General features: G+C 39.9%; 1 protein-coding gene across 6 annotated transcripts in view; it reads left to right on the top strand.

Moving 5' to 3' along the window:
• DENND1B (DENN domain containing 1B) overlaps positions 1 to 25,174 on the top strand; it is a 267,191-nt gene that overhangs the window by 176,751 nt on the left and 65,266 nt on the right. For all 6 annotated transcript variants that reach the window (XM_052653690.1, XM_052653689.1, XM_052653687.1 and 3 more), the window contains 2 exons: positions 1,876 to 1,977; positions 13,598 to 13,723. In XM_052653690.1, the coding sequence (XP_052509650.1) occupies positions 1,876 to 1,977; positions 13,598 to 13,723 (228 nt within the window). The remainder of the gene's footprint in view (positions 1 to 1,875; positions 1,978 to 13,597; positions 13,724 to 25,174) is intronic.

Here is a 25,174-nt window from a genome sequence, read left to right as displayed (position 1 = left end):
CATACCATTTCCACCCCCTTGTTGGGTTATGTAGAATTGTTCTCACTTTAGGGAGGCTTGGTGTGTTGATTTATTGAGATGAACGCATTTTCCATTCTTATCGAGTGTTCCCTATAACAGATTTTAATGTTCAGCTATTATCAGACTTGTTTAATCTAAGAGAAACTTTGAAAAAACTATACATTTCATACCAAGACTAATTTCCTTTATTCAGAGTTAAGTGTTAGTGATGTTACAAACATTTTGGGATCATAAAACCATTACTCTGGGCTATTTAGATGAACTCACTTCATCCCCTGAAAGAAAGTATCAGGTCTCTGGATTATCCTTACTATTTCTGTTTTTTAAAAGGGCAGTTTAGAATTGAAGATGGAAATGAAACTTAAGGTATACTTTTCCCATCTAAATGCCATTAATATACACATATTTTTCTTCATAAAATAGGTTATTTTTATGGTTATGCTGTAGTTGATTTGTAGATAACCACATATTTACATATGTAAATCTCTTTTACATATACATATGCACGTGGAAGGGAAATGAGTTCATAAATATTTGGCACTGATATCACTGTTATAAGTGATTCTCTGTTAATTTGTTAGAAATGGCCATCTTCTGAATCTTACTTTAGAATAATTATAGTGTCTTTTACAAGACAGAGTTTCAGAATCATGTTTCCCCTTGAGAATCTGTATTCCACGTAGACATTATGGCTTTCTTAATTCATAAAAATTCCCTACTTTAGACTGTCATTTTCCTAGCAAATTTAGCATTCTACCCAGTACACAGATATTTGAAATCCTGAATAGATCGCAGAAATTTCAATCTTGGCTAACTTAAAAGATTGTCCTGGCCAATTTAATATTTAGGGTGTTTAAATTGAAAAATGGCTGTTATTCTAGAATGTCACTTTTAAAACTATTGCACTGAGATTAATTGGTAGATTGCTAGTTGAACTATGCAATTATGGAATTCTGAGTTGATGGATATATTTCATTAATGTACATATTACTTATTTTCACTAGGGCATAACATTTGCTATCATTTAAATAAGACTAATTTATGTGATTTAAGTAGACATATTAGTTTAGGTAGGAAAAATTAATTATAAATATTTCTTTAAGGAAAGGATACAGCTTTAATAAATTCTAATTTACTGTCATTTGTGCATGTATGGAGATAATTTGGCCGTTTGACTAAGCTTTCAAACAAATATGACAAGTCACATAGTTGATGTGATAGGCTGTTAAATTCGGTCCTTTTTATTAATTTCACGGGATAAAGAATATAACAAATTCTGTATTACTGCTGTCATTTTTTCTTATTCAACTTTCACTTATAAGTCATCATCAACTTACACCAAATTGATATGGAGATAATAGAGGAAATATTTACTAATTTAAAAGTTGATTTATTTCTTAGTCATATTTATTGTTTTATGTTAACCCCAAAGTATGATTTATGCTAAAAATAGCTCTAGAACTGGCTACACGTTCCTGTATCATAGGATTGAAATTCAATTGGTAAAATTTAAAGAATATGAATATTTACAGTTTATTATAGCCATGTCCCTATTTTGTATTTGTTGTAATATCTCTTTGGTAGTTAGATTACATTTAGTTGCTCCTAACTAAATTAATATTTTTAGGTGAGTAAACATTCTGTTTTAAGTACTTTTTACTCTTACCTTTTTGAATGGTTTTAGACAGACTTTCTCATAAGGGAAAATTGTTTGTATTCTTTCATAGTGTAGAATTTTCCTTTTTTTCTAAGGCTAATGCATTAAAATTAATTTTCTCTACATGTCTAAGCTCATGATAGGTTTGGAAGGAAACTATACTAAGATGTGTGTTTATAATTGTGTTTTTTAAACAGAGAGTGAAAAATAAATCACTGGAGGATGTGGTTATGTTAAATGTTGACACAAACACTTTGGAATCACCGTTTAATGACTTGAGCAGCCTTCCAAGCGATGTGGTAAGTGTGGCGGGTGTTTTGTGGTGAACATACGTGTGTGTTTTCTCCTGGACCCTTGAATCACCAGGAGTTGCTTTCCCACTTTTTCTGTCTGAAATAAAAGGGTTGCCTATGTGCATGTGGTGTGAGAGGAAGCAATGTAGAGCCTCAATTTAATATTTTTACCTTTTGGCAGTCGAGGAGATGTCGAATGGAGCATCACATTCCTTATTATAAGAGTAGGATCGTAATTAAAAAGCTCGATGCATTCATTAGGCAGAGTTTCTTTAAGCGCATGTCTCTTCATCTCATCTTAATCATTATATTACAAAGTAGGCATTTCTGTCTGCCTAGTGGCATGTCTTGCAGAAGAATGAGCGAGTTTTTGAAGGCAAGAAGAAGAAGGGGGCCAATTATCGGCTTTTGCTTCCCTGCCACCTGCCAGCGCTTTTCCTTTTAATTAATGAGCTGATGGCACTGGTCAATATAATAAGAAATGCTTGTACAGTTGGGGTCAGAAAATTCTGGCTTTGATCTCCCTCAACTTTCTGAAACATTTATTTGTTTTCTCTAAATTATTTCAGTTTTATTTTTAATCTTTTCTCTCCTGCTGAGGGCCGCAAGAATGAAAACCTACACTGTTTGTCATTTGTTCTGGCAGAGCACAGACTGCTTACTTAGGATTCTATTTGTAAATTAAACTGCAAACCCAGTTTGTCATAAAAGACATCTGATCCTTTTGAAATGACGAAAACTGTCTTTTGTCTGTAAAGGCTGATAAATTAAGTGCCAGCTCTCTTTCGGTCTTTGATCTTGCAGAGGTTTGTGTGTGTGTATGTGTGTGTGTGCGTGTGTGTGTCTGCAGCTTAAATAGGATATATTCTGTATTTTGTGTTAAGTGGTTTTCAGAAATGCATTTTTTTTGGCCTTTGTATTACTTAGAACAGGGTACAAATGCAGATTGTACTGCTTCTGTATATATTCTAATGTCTATTTAAAAATATCTGTGTAACATAATTCTAATTTAAAATAACTCCCTTTTAAAAATCCATTTATTCAGATATATTAAAATTTGGAAATAACCTTCAAAATATTATTTTCAGTAATATTGCAGGTACTTTGAAATCATTATTAGGTTTGAGTTTTTAATTACTTTTTTTCAAACTCAAAAAATACAATAATACTTGCCTTGATTGCTTTTATGGCTGCTGATAGGAAAAAATGTGACTTTAAAGTCAAAATCAGATTATTTATGCTCATAAATAACCTAAAATACTTGCTGACCTTGAAGCAAATTAACTGAACTACTTTATCTCACTGTAGTAAAATTTGTGCTATGTATGAATAAATCCAAACCCAGGCCAGTGAAGAATTATATTATCTTTTTAGCTCATTATAACTAGATTGCCTCATTATAAAAATTCTGCAGAAGCTGCTAGAAAGGATTAGAGTTGTTCATTTAGAAATCCATCAAAGTAGTCTTCACTAGATAGGGACATAATTATGAAAATAAAGTCCCAGCTTTTAGGAGTGTTTTCCTTAAGTGGATATAGTCCCCACAGTTAATTCTCTGAGAGGATTTTTTTCCCTTTAAATGAGGAAGAATAAGAAAGAGGAAGAGAAGAAATCAGCTTTCTTGTGTTATATTAAAATGTTTATAGTCAGCTCTAGCGATAGCTGATCATTACTTTGAGGAAAACAGTCTTTAATGGAAATTTTTTGATGGGTGATTCTGTTCAAATTGAGAACTGCTACTTTCCTAGTAGAATTAGTTTGATATTTAAACATTTATTTAAATATGTGAAGTTAAACAATATTCACAAAATGTAAAAACCTAAATATGTGCAGTGACAGAAGGGATCGTCCCACTGGTTAGTTATAAGCAACAGTTAATTAAACATAACCGAAATAGTAAAGAACATTCATAAAAAGGAACTCTGCAAGATGATATAGCTATTGTATTTTTATGTTTGAAATTAAGGACTGCAGACTTAGACAAATTTGAAGAATGAATAATCTGAAATAGTTCTCAGATGGAGCTAGGACTATTTACTAAAAGTGTGAGATGTTCTAAAGTTATAATCCTTTTCTAAAAATATTTCAGGTGGTTGTTTAATCCATCTCTAATAAATTTAGATTTTTTATCAGTTTAGTGGGGAAATATGATAAAGTATCCCATCATACTTCCTTTAGTTGTAGATGTTTTGAGTGAGATGTGTTCAAGTCACAAATGATAGTCCTGAATTTTTTTGTGACTTAATAAAATATGCTTGAAGCCTGAAAAATATTACTGTTGGTATTGTTTGATAATTTAATAAATTACCTGATATTCAGACGGGGGCCTTTTAAAGTCGTTCACCCAAACATTTATCCTTAGAGGCTGGATGGCTTTCTGTGCCTGTGCACTTTATTACCGTGGCAGCTTGACCAGTGGTCTTGGCTGTTCAAAGGTCAGTGGTCACAGTTGTCCTGAATTACTAGTTCTTTTTTCCTGCGGACCCTCTGCTGTGTTGCATGCTGTAATCTTCTTAATGGCTTCATTCCAATATTCACACATAATATTTTAGATTTATTGACTGTTAGAAATACTACCATGCCAGTAGCAGTTCCGCTGCTCTTAAGGTATTTAAAATTGGAAGAATAAATCAGGCCAAAGCTTTCAGGAACCCTTTGTTTTCCTTAAGGGAAAGGAAAAAAAACCCTCTTCCTGTCTTCTGACAAGAACACTTGTTTTTCGATTTCATCATTTCACTATAGATTTGGATCATTAAAAGAAAAAAAAACAAATTTTATTGGGAGTGATTTTAATGATATTGATAATTACATGGAATAACTTTTAAAAGCAGTCGACCCATTAAAATATACTTTTGTAGTTTTTGTCTACAAATACATTGTCATTTTATTTTTTTTAGTGGCTGTGCCAGATAATAGGTACCTTCAAACATATGTAGTTTGAGTGTTTTGAAATGAATAAATTTTAGGGCTATGTAACAATATTGCAGTTACTGTTATTGTGGTATGTTTTTAAGTGGGGGCAGAAAGAGCCAGTTTGTATTAAATATTATATTTGAAATCTCAAATGTGTTCATTTTAATTTAGGAAAATGCACTATTGAGACCTCCTCCGTTGCAAATACATACAGTATACAAATTTAGTTTTGATTATGTAATAATTTAAAATGCATTTCTAGAGTATTAGTACTCATTTAAATGTTTATCATCCTTAACATTTTTGAAAAGTAATTTGGAGAATTGTTACTGTTTCAAAAATGAATAGGATACCCCACTTGTGGGAAAATTAAGCTAATTCGAATTATAATGAAATATAGGATATCTGTCTTTATGTGAAAATTTATTTAAAACAATTATAAACTAACTCTTATAGAAGAAAGCTGCTTAGAACTGACATCTGAAAAAGTCACATGTATTAGAATATTCATTACTTAGGAAAGCAAATTTTGACCTGTGGTGTAACAGTCTTTAAATAATTTCAGCTTACTGGATTGTGAAAAATAATATACTCTGAGGCAGGTCAAAATACTTGCCTCTGCGCGAGATGAGAGGGTAAAGGCGCAGAACTCCTCCGCTCCTGGTGTGCCTAGAGCCTTATTTCATACAGGTTGATCCTCAGACTACGGCCCAAACACTAGTGTGTGGTGCGTCACATATGAGCGTGGCACACAGTATACTGAATGCCTCTTGTTGATGCAGAAGCCCACTCTCCATTCTAATCTTGTTAAAGAAATACCATTATGACTTATTTCACTTAAATTAAGATTGTCAGCACTGTTTTAAAAACTCATTTTCATGTTCTGTGTAATGCTATTGGAAAATGGCTTTCTATTTTCTATTCCAAGGTTGTGTAGAAAATACAGTTTGCACACTGAAGAGTTATTGTACCCTTCATGGTAGGCCGCAGTATGTTACAGGACGGTGACATTCAGTGTAAAGCATATTTAATTATTAAAACATTGAAAAGGCCTTATTATAAAATAGAGTCCTCTAAAGCATGGTGCGTCTGAGACTTTCAAGTATCACACTGAGGACTAGGTTAATGGTTTTACCATGACGGGAACAGGAAAGGCGCAAATTGCTCCAATTAACTAAAAATCATTACAAGCCTAAAAAAACTAAAGGAAAAAAACCCAAACTCTAACTAGAATTTTTAGATCATCTAAATTCAAGTGAGTTAATTCATTCGGGAATAAGTTTGGGAAAGAATTGGCTTTCTTGGAGAATTTTAAAAAATCAGTTTAAATTCAAGTATATAAATAAATTTAACTCTTAACCAACTGTACAAGTAGGTCAGTAAATATGTTTAACTCACTGGATATTTCCTCTAATCTAACATGAAGGTTTAATATGTTAAATTGTCATAATATATGTCATAAAGAAAAAAAAGAGGCCCCAGAGAATATTCTGTTAGTTCCAGGCCCGCCAGCGCTCTGCTGTAATCCTTATCGCGTTTAGCAGTGACCGAAGCCCCAGCAAACCTCTTAAGTGTCCAGATGAGAAAGATAACAGTTTGACTCTGGTTCTAGAGTGATCTCGAGGACGTTGTTTTGTTTAATAGGGTAGACTCCAGGAGACACTCCCTGTCCAGCTAGTGGACCAGGCCCCGGGGCATCGGCCCTCCTCGCAGCCCCGGGCGGCGGGCAGTGTGGGCGCCCATCAGCGGTCCTGGGAGAGGACCGAGGTTGCGTTTCTTCTGCCCTTTGTCGTGGAGGTTGCTGTTCAAGTCCCTGTTTAGAGGTGCTTCCTAGAACGCGCTCTAAGGGTGTTTCCATCTGACTCCCACAGTAACGACAGGGAGAAGCCTGGAAGCGGGTTTAATCTCTTCCTCTGTGGCTCGAGGGCCGCCGTGTGTCTCCTGGCCCTAGAGAAGCAGGGCGTGGTGACAGGCACCCGGCTCCTGCCCCAACTTCGGCCGTCACGGGGGCTCCCTTTTCTTCTCAGTAGTTATTTTCAGAGATGAGACTGTTTACAAAGGTTGTTTTTTGTCTGTGAGTACGAACAGATCCTGCTGTGTTTTCCTACTGTTTTCTCGGTGTGTATTTTTTAATAAACTTTCAGTACCAAAGCGTAATAAAACAAAAATTTAAAATGCAAAATCTTAATTAACTGGGCTTCAGGCGTTTAAAAGATCTTCACTGGTTTCTCTTGGCTGCACGGAAGAATCAGTCCAGCCCTGCTCTGTCCCTCCCTTCACGTCTCTGTGCAGTTAGCATTTGAAAGTTGATTTATAATTTGTTACTTTTAGTGATTTTTTTCAGTGCTCATGAGTTTGCTTGGTTTTCTCATGGCTTTTCATTTCCATCTAAATTAGCTAGCCTTTTTCCTAATATCTTTTCTCCTCCTGTGTCATCTTAAAAGTGCACTTCTCTTTCTTCTTGCTGCCTCTGTATGTGTGTGTGTGTGCGTTTATGTATTTAAAGACCTTGATTTTGGTTTTAAAAAAATTGAAAAATTGTGTGTGTGTTTAAGTTCTTGAGTTTTCCATATTCGAGAGACTTTTTGTGCACGGGATGTTGTGAGCACTGTCCCGATGGTGGTTCCCAGATCCTGCTGACGGGTTGACAACTTGGTGGACTTCTCAGTGAATTCTAGTCCTTGGATCCTGGGCCCCGTCACAGACACTCTATTCAGTCAACTAGAGAAGTTAGGACAAAGTGTGCCTGGACAGGTTGTTGATTTGCTCATTCTCTCATTCAAATACTCATGAGGCACCTACTATATGCCTGTGTTGCTCTGGGAGCGGAGTGGACGAGAAGATGTACACTCTGCAGTCCTGAAGCTCACGTTCCATCAGCTGAACACAAGCCCCTGGCCACACCAGGTCACAGTGGTGCGGGGAGATGGCTGGCTAACCCAGCTAGGTTATCCAGGCACGCCTCGGAGCTTAGGGTTTCTGCTACCAAAGAGAGAGAGAGAGCTCAGTGAGATGCTGGTGGACTGACAGCACCTCTGCCGTAAGAGAGCCCAAGTGAAATGGTTGTAGTCAAGCCAACGCTGTTACCTGCCTGTAAACTCACACACGCCTTTTGTGGTTCAGCTCGAGACGTCAGAACGTCTGTACGGAACTGGCCTGAACGGTGGGTGTGAGTAAGCCATGCAGAGTGGGAGGAGGAGGGGTAAGTGTATGCAGAGGTTCTGCCGTTGGCAAATTCAGGAAGGGAGAGAAGCCCTGTGTAGCTGTGGTGAGACACACAGAAGCAAGAGTTACACACAATGAGGTGGTAGAGATGGCAGGAGGGAGAGCGTGAGGTCACGGGCTCTTGTTCAGGACTCCAGGCTTTACTGGCCCTTTACTGGAGATCCGTAGCAGAGGAACAGTAGCGCAGGCCACTTAGGCTTGTAAAAACACCATCTCCAGCTCTAGGTCCTGAAGATCCTGGGTCAGACGAAGCAGAATAGAGCAGAATGAACGGGTTGAGAGACCGTTTGCAGTGGTCCAGGCGAGAGATGATCGCTGCTTGAACTTGATAGCGGCAGGGATTTGGATCAAGGTGGGCAGATTTGAGATCCATATCGGAGGTCAGACGGCTGGGGCTCCGTGACGTGATGTGCTGCTCATGGAAGATGCGAAGGGTGCAGTGTCGAGAGGGCCTCCGAGGGTACTTTCTCAGCTCCTGGATCTTGGAAGTGACATTGCTGTTGAGACACTGGCATGACGTTGGACTTGAGAGGGAGTAAGAGCGGTCTTGGTTGTCTTCATTTTACGATCCCTCTGAAGGGGAAACAGTTGTAGATGACACCATATTTTAGGTTCCGATAGGTAATTTAAGCATTCAAAGAAACAGTGTCATGATGCCCTCTGCCAGTGTATCATATGTTTTTCATTTAACAAATGTTAAAGGTTAATGTTTTAATCCTTAAATAGAAACATGTTAGAAAATTGAGACAGAAGGGTTCATTTTATTGCCTAAGAAACTGAACATTAGAAGGATTAAAGTGTAGGGATTTAATTTTGGATTCATACAATGACCATAAGATGTTTCATGGAAGAATAAAGATTTTAACGTCATAACTTTTTTCTAAAGCAAGATATTATTTGAAGCATTAGCTCTTCTGAATGTATGTAGTTTCTGGAGTAGAGTTCAATTAGGAATATGGATATTTAAAGATATCACAGGGCCATGTCAGGACACATAGTTTATCCCAGTATTATTCCTGAAGTTTATGTTTACCTTCTGTTCTTTACCCTGATGTTTCTCTTTGTGATCCTAAGAAATGAAATGAAAATTAGTGGGTTATAGTGGTTGATTTATTTTTCCTGAGAAGCTGCATCTGAAAGTCAAGTTAAGAGAAAAACCTGTCACTTCCATGAAAAAATCTCAGCTCCTCTATGTCACCTCCCTTCCTAACCCCCAGTTAGCATCATTGCTTCACTGCTCAGACCACGTGCATGTGGCTTGCTCTCTTTTAATTTATGCCTGTTTGCTGTGTTTACTCGTGTAATCCCCTCCTTTTACTCACAGTCACTTAGTGCTAAGAGGGCAAGGGTGAGAATTGGTGATATTATTCACATTGCAGTGAACTCTCACTATGCTTAGACCCAGGCTGTAATTCCGGCTGCTTGGAAGCCTGGATGCTCATTGTATGAAAGGAATTTGAACACTTGATAAGAGCAGTGAAATTATGTTTATTCTGAAGTTTTTTCACATTTTTTGAGGGGAGGGTCTGGTATGATACCTAATTAGACTTAAAAAATAATTTATATACAGACTAAATATGTCAAAGTAAAACATCAGTTTTGAAGTCATCCTCAGCCATCAAATATTGCAGCTTACTTTCTTAAGAATAAAAAGAGAAAATATTGGATACTTTTTCAGGAGGCCATGATAGGATTTTGTGATAATAGCCGTGTTACCAAAGTTCCAGGTGCTTTGCTGAATTAAGCTACATGTGAGTATAAGCTTTAGGATATCATGGAAAGATGTACATTGATGTCAAAACTAAACTTTGAAGTTTGGGAATTAAGCAGAAAATGGTATTTCCCAGACAGGTATTTTAAAAGTGCAGAAGATACGTCACCTTTTTTTAAAAATTAAAATATATATATTAAAATCTGCTCACAGCTCATTAGCACTGCAAAGGGCAGTGGTAACTGGTGATAACTTACTCCCGTGGTTTACAGTACAGAAAAATAACAAGGTTGACAGTTATTTTATAGTAGAGTAGTATCCTCATATCTGAAGCTGACTGTTAAAAAGCATTTCATTTTTACAGGTTGTTTCTGAGCTCTCATGGGTGTACATAGAAACCCTTAACTCATTGCCCCTCTGGTCTGAGAAACTGGGACCACCACCCATCTGCTGACAGTCGAGGCTCACCTCGAGTAGGTCAAGGAAGAGCTCTTCATGTGCAGTTTGTAAAGGCTGAAATAATGTAGAAATAGGCAAAGGAAAACCTTAACCATATTTCTTGCAAGGCAGTTTTTTTAGTCTCACATGTATGTATGAAATTGTATGAATAGTATGTTCAACATGAATAGTATGTTCATATAAAATAGCACAGTCCACAGCAGAAACATAATGTAGGCCACATTTGCAATAAAAGAAATAGCTGAAATGAATTTTAATGTTTTATTTAACCCAGTATATTCAAAATACTGTTTCAGCATGTAATCAGTAAAAATTATTAATGAGGTATTTTACTCTCTGTATGATACTAAGTCTTCAAAATCCAGTGTATTTTTTTTTTTAAACTAGCAGCAGCTCTCAGTTTGGGCTAGTCACATTTCAGGTGCTCCTGTGTCTAGTGGCTACCCTCTTGGAAGTTCTAGAGCAAATATTTTCTTCTTTCCTATGTTCTGTAGACCTCTTGATGGAATTCAGGAACTGACACTGACTAATTTGGAAGTGAAGGCTACATAGTTGCAATTTTGTTTAGGAAGGGTTTGTGGCAATGTGATTAATAACCCTAGAAGACTTGCTTGGCCATTAAATAGCTGAGGATTTGGAGTGGCAATGGCTGAGCAATGGCCTGACGTGCTTCCAGGCTTTGCCAGCACAGATGTCACGCTCAGCCTAGGGATTCTCGATTTTTGGAGAGCTGAATTGTCACTTTCAGGCTTCTTTTTTCCTTTAAGGCGTTTGCTCCATATACGTTATAATCCATACAGCACCCCACCAGCTACGGATTGTCTTTTTTCTTTTTTAAGATTCTTGAGTTTATTTTTGTCTGCACTAGGCCTTTGTGCTGTGCGGGCTTCCTCGAGTTGCAGGGAGCCGGGGCTCCTCTCTCGTTGCGGTGTGTAGGCTGCTCATGGTGGTGGCTTGTCTGGTGGTGGCACACGGGCTCAGTTGCTCCTTGGCATGTGGGATCTTCCTGGATCAGGGACTGAGCCTGTGTCCCCTGCGTTGTCAAGTGAATTCTTAACCACTGAACCCCCAGGGAAGCCCCACTTTCAGGTTTTATAGAAAAATACATCTTGAGGAATTCACTTTTGCAAAGATACAAGGCATGATGTTTAATTTTTATTTTCTAAAGTAAACATAACCCTATTTTATTTTTATAATACTTCAGAAGACTAGACTGTTATTCTTTGCATGATAAGCCTTTCTAGGGGGCATTAATGAAATACATGTGTTGATTTCATTCCCATTGTTTTCTTTTAAAAAGGCATTTGGAACTTAACATTATTACTATCTTCAGAATATGGGATATTAACTCAGAGGTTTGTTTTTGCATCCTTCAGCTGTATTTATTTTTGAACATGTGGGCTACCTAAAAATGTGCATTTATTGAGGTTAGATTTTAATAATAACAACTTCTTAAATGAATCCGGGTTTATTCACTTTGTGGGCTAAGTGAATTAGGTTCTAAACTTTTATCTGGGTCTGTGGAGCCTGGATATAAATTGAGAAGATCACAGCTATGGGGAAAGACCTATACTGCAAAGGCCTTTCTGCATAGATTATGAGCATCCTAACTCAGTAATTTTTTCAAAACTGTGGTTATAATTGGACCCAGTGGGGGTCTGTGTCTTTGATCAGATCACAGTGGCTGTGACTTTACACTGGAAAATGTCACTCCTGTGAAGGTTTATCACCTGTAGAGCTGGTCCTGCCTCTGATGCTGTGTTCATTTCTCATTAGCATTATTCAAAGTTTCGTTGTTAATTAGGTTGACACTTCAGTTACAGTCATCATCCACAGGGGCAGTCAGGACGCTTGTATAAAGAAGTGTAAACACTCCTTGCACATATATGTAAAGGAGGAACAGCGTTGTTAATCGGGTGATATCTGTCGTAAGGATGAGAATATGCTCTGGTAAGGGAGCAGGCCAACTCGTCCCATCAGTGTTTTTCTTAAGAAAACAGGATTGCTACATGACCTCATGTTCCCAGGTAGAGCATTGCTAAGGAATGTATATGAGCATCACTAGTACTTTTTAAGTGTATAGAGTGAGGTTTTTATGTGGGAAAGGAATGGGTCAAGTGAACTGGAGGCATGGGAACAGATCATATCACGTCCTCTTTAAAAAAAGTAAGAGTACACATCAGGAATATGATTGTGGAACTGGTGGTTTATTCACTCAGTCATGTCTGACTCTTGAGATCCAGGCTGTAGTCCACCAGGCTCCTCTGTCCATGGGATTTCCCCGACTAGAATACGGAGCAAGTTGCCATATCCTCCTCCAGGGGATCTTCCCAGCCCAGGGATTGAACCCCTGTCTCCTGCATTGGCAGACAGATTCTTGACCACTGAGCCACCTGGGAAGCCCCAAAATATTAATACGCAGGACCTGAAATTAAAGGATGCAAGTGTATGGAAAATTGTAGCAAACATAGGTGCCTTTTAAAAGTATGCAAATTTCTAGATCATACGTCTTCCTTTGATTTAGAAACATTATTAGTGGGATAACTGGTTCATAAGGCAATAACGTTTAACTCGAATCCTGCTAATAATGGTGGTGGGAAAAACTGGACAGAACTGGGTTGAGATCTCAGTTTCGCCTTCTGGTAGCCAAATATTAAGGACAAATCAGTCCACACATTCGAGCCCTTGTTTGTTCGTTCATAAACGATAGCATGAGTACTTGGCGTGGAAGACTATTCACATCAGATGGGACAGTCAGTGTCTAACGAGCGTAACAGAATTCCCTACTCGTGCTTAGATTCTCAGTAACCTTAACTCCCTTCCCGCTTTCTATCTAATAATGCTGAAAACTACTCAACAAGTGACTGGAAAATTATATGTACAAATGAGGCTTCCAAAAATAAACAGCCAGTGATCCTGGAGGGCCTGGAACAAGTAAGCTTCCGTAGCAGAAACAAAACGCTCCCCACCCGGCTCCATCTCCAAACAAGTAGACACTTGTTGTAATGGCTAAACATCTGCAGGAAAGTGGCTCACAAGCAGTTTACTGTAAAATAATTAAAGCTTATTTATGTCAGGAGACCTTGGGAATAAAAGAGGAGCGTGCAGACCAATTTGCATTAGCACATTACCGCGGGCCCCTGCTTCCCTTTCAATTAACAGGCCAGCAGGTGCTGCCCGCGGTCAGGATGATAAGCGGAGGCGAGGAGGAGGCGCCCGGGCTGACCCGCGGGCGCGGCGGCCTGCCTGCGGATCAGCTCGTCCCTCACCGTTCCAATATCCGAGGTGTGAATGTAACGATTCCTCTCTGTCACGCAGGTCTCGGCCCTGAAAAATAAACTGAAGAAGCAGTCCACAGCTACGGGGGATGGAGTAGCCAGGGCCTTCCTCAGGGCGCAGGCGGCTTTGTTTGGATCCTACAGAGATGCTCTGAGATACAAACCTGTAAGCATTTCCCTTCATCACTGTTTTAATTTGCTCTTGGGTGGTTCTTTGAAATGGGGCAGGGAATGAAATACTTGAATACCCCCCCGGCCTAAAATGTTTCATAAAAGGTTTTTAAAAATCCAAACTAATATGCTGTAAAACATGGGGTCCCTTCTCCAGGTTCTTGACCTTTTGGCTTTAGTTCTTTCAGTCAGTAACCCTTTAGTCAAGTGTCTCCCACATTCTCTTGCAGGTAGCACCTTGTTGCTTACTATCTGAAATTGGAATTCTTACCTCTTAACTAATGAAGTGTGTTAGTGCATTTTAGAGTGACTACCCAGTTTTGCTAAGATTACTAAGAAATTAACCAGACAATTGGGTTTATTAGTTTAGAAATGTCAAGTACAATGTGAAGGTTTAAATGTGTTAGAACCTGGACATTTTGCAATATTTAGAAATGTATTGTTTTCCTAAATCATAACACTTCTCTAAGTGGGCTTTTCTGTTTAACATATCTTAGCTCACTTTGCCATTTCCTTTTTAATACCCCTAAAATGATTTTATGTAGAATTGTGACCCACGTTGTTAAGTATCCCAAAAAGATATAAATTAAAAAAAATTTTTGTTCCTCTGAATTACTGGTTAAGTTAGTCTGATTTTACTAAAATGATTACATTGCCCTTTTGTAACCAGATGAACAAATGGGTTAAAAATATTGTTAGCAATAAGACCTGTTATCTAAAAGGAATTCCACCATTGTTAGGCTGTGTAACATGAACCCATTTCTTTATTCCTTCTCAACTTCCATATCTTATTTGTGAAATGAGAATTCTTACGCCCCCTCTGGCTATCTTTCAGGCTGAGTGTGTAAATTGTGTCATAAACTGTGTGCACTAAACAAGCACTGAACAAACGTGAGTGGGTTGTGTGCTTTCTGAGCTGACTTCCAGATGACTGGTTCCCACCTAGCGGCTCTTGTACGTCTGAAGAGTTACTGAGTCACGAAGAGAAGTCTGTAAATTTATAGGCAAATGAGCTGCTGTCTCTAGAAAAATGCATATGGTCTAATTTGCTTGCTAATCTTTTTGAAATTTGTGTACATTTTTAAAAGCATGATGTAGAACTCATAGTACCATATGTAGTATATATAACTTACATGGGGGGAGTCTTCAGAGATGATTGACAGTTACAGGGTCTCTTTCTTTAAAAGACTGGAAACCAGTCATCCATTCTACAGTGGAGCATATTCATTAAAATCATCAAACATCAGTTGAAACATAGAAATGAGTTTGAAAGACAGACTTAGTGATTGATTTTAGATGTCACATGTTTTGGAAAGAGATTGGTTTCACGTTTACAGTTACAGGGGGAAAGTTAAAAGTATCACTTTGCTGTGATTTTGCAACATTTAAATACTAATCTTTATAAACTACATTTTTGTTTTTATTTTCCCTTTTAAACTTGTAATAGACTTCAGATTTCAGGACAGCAGACTGAAGAGAAAATTTTCTTACATGATTTAAATTATCAGTGTTGTTAGGTGCTGGTTAAAATGGTAAAAAAAATCCCATGTTTGACATTAATTATTGCAGTTTTTGTAGCGTAATTTTCTCCTTCTTTGAACTTAAATGAACAGATAGGGGTACTGGGTTTCTGACTTTTCTTTTAAGCATGGTGAAAGCCAGATTCTCAGTATCTGTAGGAAAATATTTAATTTTGTCAGGGAGTATCTTTCCTGTTTATTGATTGCATTTTGTGAATTTGTTAATTTATCTATGTTTGTCCTTTTTATGTGTGATGTTTTCTCCTGCTCTCTTCACTGCTGGTTTTGTCTGGGAGTTGGAGGATAGTGTTTTCATTCTGCATGTCTTCCCGTTTCTTTGACTCAGTCTTCGAATAAAAACTTAATTTTTAAAGTGTGCTGAATGTACTTTAAGTGTGCTGAATGTACACTTAATTTTTAAAGTGTGCTGAGTGGTCATGTATGGATGTGAGAGTTGGACTGTGAAGATGGCTGAGTGCCGAAGAATTGATGCTTTTGAACTGTGGTGTTGGGGAAGACTCTTGAGGGTCCCTTGGACTGCAAGGAGATCCAACCAGTCCATTCTGAAGGAGATCAGCCCTGGGATTTCTTTGGAAGGAATGATGCTAAAGCTGAAAGTCCAGTACTTTGGCCACCTCATACGAAGAGTTGACTCATTGGAAAAGACTCTGATGCTGGGAGGGATTGGGGGCAGGAGGAGAAGGGGACGACCGAGGATGAGATGGCTGGATGGCATCACAGACTCGATGGACGTGAGTCTAAGTGAACTCCGGGAGTTGGTGATGGACAGGGAGGCCTGGCGTGCTGCGATTCATGGAGTCGCAAAGAGTCGGACACGACTGAGCGACTGAACTGAACTGAATGTACTTAGACATTTTTTTCTTACATATTTTCAAAATAGTTTTTAAGGAAAATTATTTATTGTATATAAAACACTTGTTATTGTCTCAGGTATTATCCTTACAAAACCTCCTGTATTCTGAATTTTTGAAAGCACATTTTTTAAATTTTATGCAGTCTTTTTGACATTTATGTAATAGGCATGTATCTTCAATATATTTTCTGAGCAATGTAAAAAAAAAAAAATGAGCCAAGTTTAGAAGTTACAGTTATATCATGGATAGCTCAGGTGCCGAAGAATCCGCCTGCAATTCGGGAGACTCCGGTTCAATTCCTGGGTTGGGAACATCCGCTAGAGAAGGGATAGGCTACCCGCTCCAGTATTCTTGGGCTTCCCTTGTGGCTCAGCTGGTAAAGAATCCACCTGCAGTGCGGGAGACCTGGGCTCGATCTGGGTTGTCATGATCCCCCTGGAGAAGGGAAAGGCTCCCCACTCCAGTATTCTGGCCTGGAGAATTCCAAGGACTATATAGTCTATGGGGTCCCAAAGAGTGGGACACAACTTAGCTACTCTCACTTTCACTTCCATCGTAAGCATATTTTGGTGGTGGTGGTTCAGTCGCTCAGTCGTGTCCGACTCTGCAACCCCATGGCCTGCAGCACGCCAGGCTTCCCTGTCTTCTGCTATCTCCCAGAGTTTGCTCAAACTCATGGTCCATTGAGTCGGTGATGCCATCCAACCATCTCATCCTCTGTCGGCCCCTTCTCTTCCCACCTTCAATCTTTCCCAGCATCAGGGTCTTTTCCAGTGAGTCAGCTCTTCACATCAGGTGGCCAACGTAATGGAGCTTCAGCTTCAGCATCAGTCCTTCCAATGAATATTCAGGACTGTTTTCCTTTAGGATTGACTGGTTTGATCTCCTTGCAGTCCAAGGGACTCTCAGTTACATTAATTGACTCTTACTTACATGAATGGTTTTGACTCTTACTTACATTAATGATTTTTTAATTGCTATTAAGACAACTGACCATTTAGTGCCTGCTGGATACCAGGCATTGACGGGCCCTTTATATTAACTCTTTCACTTAAATCTTTATAAGCCATTAAATTATCACCCCTTTCATTTTGAAGATCAGAAAAATGATGCTCATGGAGTTGAAGAACCATCACTGAGGTCCCCAGCTGATGGCTAGGGGCCCGTGTCTGTATCCGCTCTTCCCACTGTCCTGCTCGCCAGCTGGTGTGGAGCGTTTCCACTTGTGCTGCCTGTCTCTTGCTGCGCACTCCTCAAGATGCATCTTCTGAACCTAACATTTCCTCTGAATGAAGATACATGGAAGGCTCTCGGTATTTGTCTGTGTGAAGACTGAGTCTCAGGAATATTCTTGAGAGGTGCAGGTGGTGTAGGCGTCTTACGGAGTGTGTGTGAGTTGGGGGGCCAGTTTGTCTCCTCCTGCCCTGTGAGCCCACGTGTGGCTCGGTCCTCCTGGGATGACTGCCTCTGCTCAAACCGCTCCACTCAGCGGTGGCACTGGGGATCCAGCTGGCTGTGGGGGTGAGCGAAAGCCCTCTGGAGGACCTGAATGCTCACTTGCAAATGCACGTGCTGAGTGCCGGCCCAGAGTAACTGGTTTTATGAATGAAGCCCTTGGAACTTCCGAATGACAGCGCTTAAAATGTTGCCGCTTTTCTCCTCCAGCCTAACTTAACACTCTCTAGAAGGTACACTGGCACGGTTCACACACTGTCCTTAGTTGCAGAGAAAATCATAAAACTCCTTAAAGTTTTTGGAAAGTGATTTCAGGAAAATAATGGCTATTCGGCCGGTTTTGGATTTTTTTAGCCAACCGCAAGTGTAGCTACTTTTAAGAATTCAGAACTGGGAGGTCAAACTAATATACTAAGTAAATGGGAAAAAAGTGATGAAGGCACAGACTCTAGAACAGTCTGAATCCTCACCCTGTGACTAAGCACTTATATGACTTTGGGCTGATAACCTTAGTGCTTTCATTTCTTCATGTGTTTAAAAAAAAAAAGACAATAATCCTTCATGGTGGTTTAGAGGATAACATGAGTTCATATATGTTAGTTACTGGAACAGTGCCTGGCATGTAATTAATGCTCTATTTATTAGCTGTGACCATTAAACACGATATAGTAGACGTAGTAAGTTTGGTAAGGAGTATTCCTTCAACGTAACTAAAAGAGAGTACCCTCTGCTGATCTCTGAAAGAAAAGCATTGTTATAAACATGAGAGTATTTTAAATGATTGCACTAAATAAAGGGTCATCATTTGTACCTCTTCGTATCATTGGCATCACAGCCTATTAAAAATAAGTCAGATTTTTGACCAACAGGTAGTGCTAAAGAATTGTTTAATGAGTTCAAATATGGCTCAGTATATTCAAAAGCATATGCTTTATTACCCCAAGAACATAGAGATAATACTTAAATGTATTGCTTTGAATATTTAGGATGATGTCATTTGTTTCAAACACCCAAGCTTTTCTGGGCTTCCATGAGCTTTGCTAATGGACAAAAAGGAAATTCTTTTTAAAATAAAGATGAACTAAAATAATCTGGGCCCCTGTTTGACAAATAGGAGAAACGTTGGGACAGTTGGACTAAAAATGCCTCATAACCTGAAAAATCTTTTATTACTGTTTTCTGTGAGAACCTAACTATATTTTTAAGATTCCCATGAGAGAGCTGGTGGCAGAATCTCTCGGCGATTTTAAAAAATGTTAATGTACCATCATTATGCAGACATTTTTGCTCAGTTTGTTTATAAATCTTACCTAATCGGGACATTAACATTAAGTGTGTTAAGGAACTGAATAAGTACTGTGTCGACACTTTGGATTTTGCTTCACATTTTTGTACAGTATCATTCTTCCTGACACCTTCGTTTTTTTTTTCCCAGCATGACTTTCACAACGTCATGCACATTCTTAAAGCGTAAAGATCTGTGTCTGTATAGGTCTGTTTCTTAAGTATTTCCTTATTCTTGTGAAGTTTCCTACTGTGGAGGACACTCTAGAAGTTGAAACATATCTCTTCTTAAAAACAAACTAAGCAAAAATGTTACATTAATTTAACAATGATAATTTCTCTGAAGCTGAACATAATAGAAGGGTAGGAAAAGCAGCCCCACTTCATCCATATCTTACCTGTGCCTTAATTATCCTATAAAAATAACTCAAATAGTAGCTAATGGGTATTTATTGAACACACAGAATAAAGGTACTGTGTTGTACTATGGGGAAGGCAAAGATGCGTAAGGATTTAGTCTCAAGCCTCGAGAATTCACGGATAAGATAATGTTTAACACAAGGCAGAGGATGAGCACTAGAAGAGAGAGACACACTCGCCTCTGGATATTCAGACGCTGCAGAATTGGCTTCTCTCTGTTGAAGGTAAGCCGAGACATCTCGAGGTGAATCGGGTTCTGGCTGGAGCAGACCGAGGCCCCTGAGGCCGAGTCTGAGTTATTTAAGCGCCATCAGGTCCGGGTGACTTGCAGTTAAGTTTCTGGCGTCCTGGCTGCATGGCGCTCTCTCTTAACTATTATTAGTCATCATACAGGTGACATAGAGTGACCCTGTTCTGTGGATGGTCACGACTCTGCTTTTTACGTTTTAAAAGATAAATCGAGCACGAACGTCGGTGTTTTTACTGCTGGTGGTGACACCTCATCTGTTGTCCATTCACCCTTCAGAGGGCTTCCCTGGTGGCTCAGAGGTTAAAGCGTCTGCCTGACGTGTTTGTTGACTGACATGCCTAATGAGACCACGGCTAGCGGTGGTGGTTCCTCTCTGAAAAGCCTGCTTCTCTTCTCTGTCATAAGAGCTTCGTCCTGTCCTACAACAAGCCATTTTCTTGCTTCCTTCCGTGCCCCTTTGTGTGGCATTCCAGGGCCACGATGGTGGGTTACCTTCCTTTCCGTTGCCTCGTCACTGTTCCATGAGCAAGAGAGTCAGTTCCTTTAGCATCGCATCACAGTTTTCCCAGGAAGAGTTTTTCTTCCCCATCTTTCAGTATTTCTGCCTGATTCTTCTGTACCTCCACCGGACTGTGTATTTGTTTACTTACTTCTTCTGTCAATGAACCATGTAATTAAAAAACATGAATTGTATTATAGATAAGTATTTCTCAGTTGCATAAATCTTTGTCCCTAACTAGGGTGATCGGCCTAACTTTAATATTAGCTCTATCTACACAGATAATTGCTGGATATCAGGACATGTTCCAAACTAGAACTTGTAGCTTGTGTTGCGTATCCCCAGGCGACCTTCACACCCTGTACCCCTCCGTGTGCTGGAGGCCCAGCCCAGGCTGAATTGGCTGGTGTTCTTTCCAGAGGAAAGTTGCCCTTGGCTAAATGAGTGGTGCCTCACCAGGTACCCCATCTTCTCCTCCACCCTTACTCCCAAAAGATCAGCAACTGACTGACACAGGCTGCAGGAAACTGGCCTCCTCCCCTCAAGGCAGGGTGGCCTCAGCCACGCAGGGTGGCCTCAGCCACAAGACTTGTGCTTTTCCACAGGTTCAGGCTGAAGCCGCATTCTTGCCTGTTTTTTCCCCCTGTCATCTCCTGTTCCCCTTGGGACCTATTTCCTGAGAACTCTCCTCCAAAAAGCCACTCGAACAAGAATCCCCATCTAAGGCTTGGCGCAGAACCCAAGCCAAGACATATACCAGAACTGATTTTATCAGATTCTTCTTAAATCTGGATTTTGTTCTGTGTTCCTGGTCTTTAATAAGCAATAGCATCTTCTGAGCCTCAAGCTAGAAATCCAGAAGTCATCTTTCACCATTGCTCATCTTTTCCTTGTATACCTGTGGTCCTTAACACTTTTTGTCTCCAAATGTCTTTACTGTCTTCAGTTCAGTTCAGTTGCTCAGTCGTGTCCGACTCTTTGCAACCCCATGAACTGCAGCACGCCAGGCCCCCTGTCCATCACCAACTCCCAGAGTCCACCCAAACCCATGTTCATTGAGTTGGTGATGCCATCCAATCATCTCATCCTCTGTCGTCCCCTTCTCCTTCTGCCCTCAATCTTTCCCAGGTTCAGGGTCTTTTCAAATGAGTCAGCTCTTCACATCAGGTAGCCAAAGTATTGGAGTTTTAGCTTCAACATCAGTCCTTGCAGTGAACACCCAGGACTGATTTCCTTTAGGATGGACTGGTTGGATCTCCTTGTAGTCCAAGTGACTTAAAAATTGTCAAAGGACATCAAAGAACTCCTGTGTATATCAGTATATCTATCACCATTTACCATATTAGAAATGAAAACTGAATGTATTCTAAATATTTATTAATTTATTTAAAACAATACAGACAAAATAGAAAAAATAATTTAAAAAATGAAAACCACAAACCTACTAAAGATAACCATAAAACATGTTTTCATAAAAACAACTATATTTCTAAATAACTTAGAAGAATGGTCCATTTTTCCAAATCTCTTTACTATCTGGCTTAAAAGAAATTGGCTGAATTTTTATATTTGATTCTGCCTTCAGTTGATTGCACTATCACAAATTATGAAGCCTTTGGAAATCTCTGTTGAATCTCACAAGAAAATGAAAGTGAAAAGGGCAAATAACATCTTAGCATTGTTATGAAAACAGTCTTAATGTCACAGATCCTATGGAAAGACCAGAGTCCCTGGACCAGCTTTGAGAATCACTGCTATGTATCAGTTGACAAATAAGTCCTTCTGATTTTGCCATGAAATGTTTAGCAGTGTCATTAACCACACAAACTTCAGATGTTCACAACCTGGGTGAATCTGCTTAAACTCTGCTTCCTCATCTGTAAAATGTAATAACAATTACAGCTTATTGTACTTTTATAGATTCCCTGACATGGAATACATAAAATATTTCATATAGACTAGGATATCCAGACATAGGGCAATGTAGAGGTCGAGAGCATAGCGTGAATCCTGTTTCTAGCACTTAACAATGCTCTGCAGTCTTGAACCAGTTACTGAAGCTTTAGGTTTTGTTGTTGTTCAGTCTTATCCAGCTCTTTGCAGCCCCATGGACTGTAGCCCACCAGGCTCCTCTGTCCATGGGCTTCTCCAGGCAAGAGTACTGAGGTGAGTATCCATTTCCTTCTCCAGGGATCTTTCCAACCCAGGGGTTGAGCCACACCTCCTGCATTGGCAGGTGGATTCGTTACCGCTGAGCCACCAGGAAAGCCCATGTTTTAGTTTCATCGTGTATAAAGTGTGATGATAATGAGCTTGAGATTTGCATGAGTTAATATGTATTAAGTGTCTTACAACAGTGCCTGGTACATAGTAAGCGTTACGCACTCATTAGCTACTGTTATTACTGTTAGTCGTGATTAGTGTCCTATAAACGTTAGGTAATGGAAGTCATTACTGTTTCTTTCTTTCTACCACCTAGTTCGTCTCTCCTTGCCTGATTTATTTTGCACTGTTAATTGATCTGCCTGTTCCCATTGTTTCCTCTTGCCCGTAAACTCTCCATTCTAAGACACAGGCACAATCTCACCACCTCCTCACGTACACACTTCTCTGAGCTACCGGAGGTCTCCAAGGAGAGAACTGACGTCTTGGGATGTGGCCCAGGCCTTCTCCAGGCTGGCCGCCTGCCCTTCCTCCCACTCTGGTTCTTTCTGTTACTTGTGTCCGATGGCTTCTTGGCCTCAGCTGATCTCTTCTTACCTCACTTTGGCGCTTTCTCTCCAGACACACCCGGAACGTTGTGTCCACGTCTGTCCTCTCTCAGGACTATCTTTTCCCTCTGTGATTCATAAAGCTTCCGTTCATGTTCAAAACCAGCTCACCTTCTGCTGTGAAGTCACAGAAGGGCCCTCATGAGATCTCCCACTGCAGGTGTGAACTGGGAGATCAGGGGCCAACACGGGACATGGTGTCACTTTACTTGGAACAAGACAGTGTTTGAGAAACCACTCAATCCCAGTCCTGATCTCTAGTCAGATTGTAAATAAACCAGAAGATCCTAAGGAGTGTTCCTTCTTACCTTGCCATGCAGCTCAACCTGGATGGAAAGGCACTCCCACCAGGGAGGCACTTACAGTCAGTTTCACAGGGTAGACCCCGAAGGGGCCAGCAGCTGAGACTCTCGTGTGTTTACACGTACAGCTTTAGAGCACTGTTAACCAAGACTGATTTTTCTTTCCCCTGAGAGAAAATTCTAAGATGTGCCAGGACTTTGTCTTTTTGGTGATCTTTAAGATGAGATGGTTGGATGGCTTCACTGACCCCATGGACATGGGTTTGGGTGGACTCTAGGAGTTGGTGATGGACAGGGAGGCCTGGTGTACTGCAGTCCATGGGGTTGCAAAGAGTCGGACACAACTGAGTCACTGAACTGAACTGAAGATTCTTAGTGGCCAAGCTGTTGACCAAGTGAAGGTTCATTGGAAGCTTTTACCATGATTGGTGTCTTCAAAGATGCGTGGACAGCAAACCAGAGCTTTCTCCCTGCTGCTTCCCCAAGAGATTGCAAGCGTTTGCTAGGAGATTAGTGAGGACAGAGTTCTTCCAGGTAATTCATGTTGGCTGATGACTAGGCTTCAACAGTATGTGAACCATGAACTTCCAGATGTTTAAGCTGGATTTAGAAAAGGCAGAGGAACCAGAGATCAAATTGCTAACATCCGTTGGATCATAGAAAAAGCAAGAGAATTCCAGAAAAATACCTGCTTCAGTGACTATGGTGAAGCCTTTGACTGTATGTGTGGATCACAACAAACTGGAAAATTCTTCAAGAGATGGGAATACCAGACCCCCTGACCTGCCTCCTGAGGAGACTATGCAGGTCAAGAAGCCACAGTTAGAACGGGGCATGGAATGACAGCTGGCTCCAGAATGGGAAGGGAGCACATCAGGGCTACCCTCCGGTCCCTCCAATCAGAGGAAATGCCGCCTGCGAGATCTTCAGCTGGAGGTCGAGCTCTGTGTTGAATTGAAGACTGTGCTGCATTGTTACAACTTTTAGACGTTATAGATGGTAATCAGACCTCACACGTTTGAGGGAAAATCCACCAAATAAAAACCAAGATTATGAATCGTACTGGTTTCTTTGTGATAGCAGTGAGATAGTTGGAACTGCTGCTAGAGGCAATGGTTTTTGTTTAGTTTTAAAATTTATATTTGCTTTTGCAAAGGTAATATGTCATACAGAGCAGGCTTTATCTCACTTGTTTCATTTCATTTGTTTCATTATAAAGCATTTATTGCGCCCCAGATAACTAGGTATATTCCTGATAATGGGGATTCAAAAACCACAGATCTTTACTTTAACAGAGTTGCTTGTTTCTTTGTTTGTTTTTCTCATTAGGTTGTAATTTCTATGATAGTGACAAAGTATAGTGTATTTTTGATGATCCAAAATATATTTATGTAAATTAATCCAATTAAAAAAGTCATTCTATGGTATTTAAGAATGGCAACAATTAATATGAAAATGTATATTGTTAGTGTTACTATTGGAGAAGGCAGTGGCAACCCACTCCACAACTTTTGCCTGGAGAATCCCATGGACAGAGGAGCCTGGTAGGCTATAGTCCATGGGGTCGCTAAGAGTCGGACACGACTGAGCGACTTACTTTCACTTTTCACTTTCATGCATTGGAGAAGGCAATGGCAACCCCCTCCAGTGTTCTTGCCTGGAGAATCCCAGGGACGGGGGAGCCTGGTGGGCTGCCGTCTATGGGGTCGCACAGAGTCAGGCACGACTGATGCGACTTAGCAGCAGCAGCAGCAGCAGCAGCAGTGTTACTTTGGATCATCAGCTGATGGCTGGTGGTAGGTGGCACCTGTTAATAGATTATTGATTTGTCTTCTGTGATTCTCAGCTTGAATTTTGTTTCCTTGCCTCTGGAGCAGTGCTGTCCAGGACCACTTCCTGTGATAAAGGAAGTGTTCCATGTCCTGTGTTACAGTAGCCACTAGCCCCTTGTGGCCACTGAACATTTCAGATGCAGCTGGTGTGACTGAGGAACTGACTTCCTGTTTTAATGTTAATAAACTTAAATGTAAATAGCACTGAATGTGACTAACAGGTGCTTTGTGGAGCAGG

The sequence above is a fragment of the Budorcas taxicolor genome, chromosome 16 (genome assembly GCF_023091745.1).
Source record: "Budorcas taxicolor isolate Tak-1 chromosome 16, Takin1.1, whole genome shotgun sequence".
Lineage (NCBI taxonomy): Eukaryota > Metazoa > Chordata > Mammalia > Artiodactyla > Bovidae > Budorcas > Budorcas taxicolor.
This window is presented reverse-complemented; position numbering and strand designations above follow the sequence as displayed.